Raw genomic sequence first — 5,827 nt, forward strand, 5'->3', positions numbered from 1 at the left:
ATGGAGATGGATGATGATCCTGATCCAGAGCCACCAACCGGGACACAAACTCATCCCATGAGTATCTCCAGTGGTTCTCCTTATGAAGGATCGCCGTATCAAGGCCCCGACTCATGGGCCGAAAGGTGGAACACGTACCAATGGGAATATACCCCTTCTTTTCATAACTCTCCTCCACAAACTCCATTGGAAGAACCGTATCTTCAAGCGGTTACTCCACTGCCTTTGCCCGTTGAGGAACCACCTCAACAACCACCACAACCACCTCCTGAGCCACCTAGGCGAAGGCGGAATGCACGGATGTCCGTGCGAGGGGGACCAAGATTTAGTCCCCCTCAAGCTTCAAGCACATACCGTCCTATCCCCGAAGATCCACGAATGGGTGGACCTTCACATGCGGTGCCAGAGATGATCCCCCGCCAGTTACTTTTGCACCACCGCCACCGTCAATGGGTTATGAAAACCCAATACCAACTTACCCAGCTTCATCTGGGTGTAACGCATTTGAATATCCAACTCCTACGAATTATGGATATCAAGCACCTGCCCAAGATCCATATCTTGAGGCAGTTTAATTTAATGCACTGTATGCTTCACCATTTCCTCTAGTATACCCAATGGGGTATCCTGTGCATGGTATCAATACCCCCTTACCAGCAGCAACCTCCACCTTCACAAATTCAAACTCAGCAAATCCTACAGAGGTTGGACCAGGTTGAACAAAAGGCAGAGGAACACGATAAAAAGCATAACAAATTTCTTAAAGGCCTTGCGAACCTCATAAATGGCAAAAAGAAGTAGAAGTTTTTTTTATTTTCTTTTGTATTGTAATTTCAATCAAGTCCCTGCGTGGACATTTCATTTCTATATTTAGTCCCTACGTGGACTTATTTCTTTTCTATAGTCCCTGCGTGGACAGTTTGTTATTTCAAGACCCGTTTAGGGCATATCTTGTAATCGCTTAGTATTTTAATGAAATTTCTTTTGAAAATTTTTATATGTGTATTTTATTACATCATCTTATCAATATCATTTCAATTTTAAATTGATCTGCCCAGGAAATTCCAAAAGATATTTTTAAAAGGTAAAATCTAGCCAATATTAATGGCTATGATGGTACAACCTTTTTAAGAAAGTGATTCCTTGTTAACATCTGAAAACATGTTAACATTCCTGGCAGTGTGATTTGAGATACCACATTAGCTCCCAAAAGTACTTGGATTCTTCCAAGCCACCCTCATGGCCTATATGATCAATGTGAATCATGGCTATTAACATCAAGAATGATGTCTTAAAAGAACATCCGTTGAAATGTTCTGCCTTCGGGCTAATGAGTGATTCTGACAAAGATTGTTATATTTTACAACTTTTTGTCCAAAAAGGCGATGAACTATGTTCGACCCTTGAAAATCACTGATCCAAGATCATTGATAATACTTGAATTGTCCTAGTGACAAGGCATTTTTGTGCCATCTAAATGTCCTTCGAGACGGGCCTTTTGTGTTTTATGGAAATGTCTTTATGGCATAGACAGTTGTGACTTATGTTCCCTGTCTTATAAATGTAAAGGATTAAATCCTATTAGATTGCCAATAATGGTCGTTTGTAACCTAGGCAAGTCATTTTGACTCATGGTCTATATGGTTTATTAATACCATGGTCATTTAATCATCAGATATGATGATTTATTATATAATCTAAACACATCATTATTATTTGATTTTAGTAATCAAAACATGGTTGGCTCGGATGAAGTTAGTAGTCATCCGGTAGAAGGAAACAATAATGATACCAGGATAAATGTTTACCGGTGCTGAATTACAAGCAATAATTGACACAGCAGTTGCTCAAGCTGTGGACAAAATATTCATGGAACCTAGTCATGTTCGATCTAAGACTCAGAAGAAACCCCTATCGCATTCGCTTACACTGAAAAAGGATGAGTCTCGACACTCATCCAATCAAAAGAGTGAACCTCAGAAGCAAATTGTTGTTAATCAGGCTCCCAAGTACAACAAAGGTTGTACTTATAAATATTTCATCTCTTGTAAACCAAGAGATTTTATGGGAGAAAAGGGAGCCATCGATTGTATGAAGTGGTTGGATGAAATGGAAACTGTTATTGATATAAGTGGGTGTGCAAAGGAGGACGTCGTTAAGATTGTATCTCAGTCCTTCAAAGGCGACGCTTTAACTTGGTGTAAAGCTTTGGTACAGTCCATGGGAAAGGTTCCTCTGTATAACCTTTCCGGGAATCAATTTGTAGATCTTATGAAGGACACATACTATCCTCAGCATGAAGTGGAAAGGATAGAGACTGACTTTCTCACTCTGGTGATGAAGGATTTAGATTGCAGGTCTTATGTGACCAGTTTTAACTCGATATCGAGACTTGTGCCGTATCTGGTCACCCCAGAACCCAAACGCATTGCGCGTTTTATAGGTGGATTAGCCACTTAGATTAAGGGAAATGTCAAGGCTTCTAAGCCTGCTACTTATAGATCTGCTGTAAATCTATCTTTGTCACTTACTCTTGATGTTGTAAGGAGTAAGTCAAAGAAAACCACCGAGGATGGGAAAAAAAAGAGGGAGGATGACCAGTCTCATCATTCAAACAAAAAGAAGAAAGGAAACTCTGGTTTCAAGAAGGGGCAGTCGGGTGACAAGCCCAGATGTAAAACATGTGACAAGAGGCACTTTGGAAAGTGCAATCAGGATCCACAAGCCAAACCTTGTGGAATTTGCAAGAAGAAAGGGCACAAAACTGTAGAGTGCCGAAACATGAAGGATGCAACCTGTTATGTTTGCAATGAAAAAGGGCACATCAAAACTAATTGCCCTAAAAATGCCAAGAAGCCTGATGAGGCAAAGAAAACCAATGCTAGGGTTTTTCAGATGAATGCAAGGGAGGCGGTGATCGATGACAATGTTATAACAGGTACCTTCCTCATTAATTATATTTATGCTAGAGTTTTATTTAATTCAGGTGCTGATAAATTATTTGTAGACCATAAGTTTAGTAAGTTACTGAATCTGCCTATTAAAACTCTAGACATAAAATATGAGGTAGAACTCGTAGATGGTACCTTAGAAACCGCTTCAACTCTTCTTGATGGATGCTTTATATCCATTAAGAATCATTCTATCCCGTTATCTCTTTTGCCAATGAAATTGGCTGGGTTTGATGTAGTTTTAGGCATGGATTGGTTATCGCATAAGCAAGCCTAGATTGCCCGTGATAAGAAACTAGTTAACATCAAAACCCCATCTGGTGAATTGCTCAATATTCATGGAGATACACATTATGGTTTACCCGATAATGTGTCTATACTTAAAGCATCGAAGTGCCTGAAGAACGGATGTGTCATTTATATGGCACAAGTAACCGTGAATGATCCGAAACCCAAGATTGATGATATCCCAATCATTTCTAAATATCCTGATGTCTTTCCTGATGAATTACCTGGATTACCTCCTGAGAGACAAGTTGAATTCAGGATAGACATTCTGCCAGGATTAGCACCAATTGCATGAGCTCCTTACCGTTTAGCACCTACAGAAATGAAAGAGCTAAGGACTCAATTGGATGTCTTATTGGAAAAAGGTTTTATACAACCCAACTCTTCGCCTTGGGGAGCTCCTATATTGTTTGTGAAGAAGAAGGATGGTTCAATGCGCCTATGCATTGATTACCAAGAGCTAAATAAAGTAACGATCAAGAATCGTTATCCATTGCCCAGGATCGACGACTTGTTCGACCAACTCCAAGGGTGAAAGCTTCTTCTCAAAGATCGATTTGAGATCTGGGTATCATCAACTCAAAGTTAGAACAGAAGATGTACCTAATACAACGTTTAGAACAAGGTATGGCCACTACGAGTTTTTAGTAATACCTTTCGGGTTCACTAATGCACCTGTAGCATTCATGGATCTCATGAATCGAGTCTGCAAGCCATACTTAGATAATTTGTCATTGTCTTTATAGACGACATACTTATTTATTCTCGCAGTCAAGCTGACCATGAGAAACACCTTCGGTGTATCTTAGGATTGCTACAAAAGGAGAAGCTGTATGCTAAATCTCCAAGTGTGAGTTCTAGCTTCGTGAAGTCCAATTTCTTGGACATGTTGTGAGTGAGCATGGTATCCAAGTAAATCCCGCTAAAATAGAAGCAATCATGAAATAGGAAGCACCTAAGACACCTACAGAGATTCGTAGCTTTCTGGGATTAGCTTGTTATTATAGAAGATTCATTGAGAACTTCTCAAGAATAGTTGCACCATTGACTACTCTGACCCGCAAGAATGTAAAGTTTGATTAGGGTCCTAAACAACAGGAGTCTTTTGAGATTCATAAGCAAAAATTGAGCAATGCTCCTGTATTGACATTACCCGAAGGAATCGAAGAATTTGTCGTATACTCTGATGCTTCACACTCCGGTATGGGTTATGTACTTATGCAGAAAGGCAAGGTGATTGCCTACGCATCACGGCAATTAAAGGTGCATGAAAAGAATTACACCACCCACGATTTAAAGTTGGGTGCCGTTGTATTTGCACTTAAACTGTGGAGACATTACTTATATGGAACTAAGTGTGTAATATATTCGGATCTCAAAAGTCTCCAACACTTATTCAATCAAAAGGAACTTCATATGCGACTACGCCGTTGGACGGAGACTCTAAATGATTATGATTGCGAAATTCGCTACCATCCTGGCAAAGCGAATGTAGTCTCATATGCTCTAAGCCGAAAGGAAAGAGTCAAACCTCTAAGGATTAATGCCAAGAGCATTGAACTTAAGAACAGCTTGAATGAAAGGCTGTTAGCTGCTCAAAAGGAAGCTACATTGGAAAATAACTTTCCAAGTGAAAAGTTAGGTGTAACAGCTGATCAGTTGTTACCTGGCAAGGATGGAATCCTTAGATTGAATATTAGGATCTGGGTTCCTATCCATGGAGGACTTAGAGATGTAATCCTCTAGGAGGCTCACAATTCCAAATCAGTTCACCCTGGAGGTGATAAAATGTATCCGGATTTGAAAGCTAATTATTGGTGGATAGATTTGAAGAAATCTATAGCCACACATGTAGCTAAATGTCTGACTTGTGCTCAGATTAAAGCTGAACATCAAAAGCCGTCAGGTCTGTTACAACAACCAGAACTTCCCACATGGAAGTGGGAGATGGTAACCATGGATTTTATAACCAAGTTACAAAAAACAAGGCATGGAAATGATACTATATGGGTCATAGTTGACAGACTGACTAAGTCAGCACATTTCTTACCCATTAAGGAGACTCATAGCTCCGACAAGATAGCTCAATTGTATGTGGATAAGATTGTATCTCTCCATGGAGTGCCAGTATCTATTATATCCGATAGAGATACCAGATACACCTCTCATTTTTGGAAAAGTTTCCAACAATCATTAGGCACTCGTTTGAATTTTAGTACTACTTACCATCCTCGGACAGATGGACAAAATGAGCGTACAATTCAAACTTTGGAAGACATGCTTCGTGCATGTGTTATTGATTTGGGTGGTAGCTGGGATGACCACCTACCTTTGATCGAGTTCTCCTATAATAATAGTTACCATACTAGCATTCAGGCTGCGCCTTTTGAGGCATTGTATGGAAGGAAATGCAGAACGCCTGTTTGTTGGGCAGAAGTAGGAGAAGCTCAGTTATCAGGACTTGATATAGTCCTAGAAACAACGAACAAGATTGTCCAAATTCGTGATCGCCTAAAAGCTGCCTGGGATATGCAGAAAAACTATGCTGATAAGAGGCGAAAACCTCTAAAGTTTGAGGTAGGCGACAA

General features: G+C 40.0%; 1 protein-coding gene across 1 annotated transcript; it reads left to right on the forward strand.

Annotated features, from left to right (window-relative positions):
* Positions 1-801, forward strand: LOC110881473 (extensin-like). Its single transcript, XM_022129716.1, has 2 exons — positions 1-453; positions 610-801. The coding sequence occupies exons 1-2, from the start codon at positions 1-3 to the stop codon at positions 799-801; spliced, it is 645 nt and encodes a 214-aa protein (XP_021985408.1).
* Positions 802-5,827: the final 5,026 nt, after the last annotated feature.

Source organism: Helianthus annuus, chromosome 10, assembly GCF_002127325.2.
Source record: "Helianthus annuus cultivar XRQ/B chromosome 10, HanXRQr2.0-SUNRISE, whole genome shotgun sequence".
NCBI classification, from domain to species: domain Eukaryota; kingdom Viridiplantae; phylum Streptophyta; class Magnoliopsida; order Asterales; family Asteraceae; genus Helianthus; species Helianthus annuus.

Bases quoted from the DNA above. Each gene is read 5' to 3' on its own strand.
- LOC110881473 (XM_022129716.1), top strand. From the start codon at position 1: ATGGAGATGGATGATGATCCTGATCCAGAGCCACCAACCGGGACACAA. The intron at 454-609 runs GTTATGAAAACC...CATTTCCTCTAG, and splicing joins ACCACCGCCACCGTCAATGG to TATACCCAATGGGGTATCCT.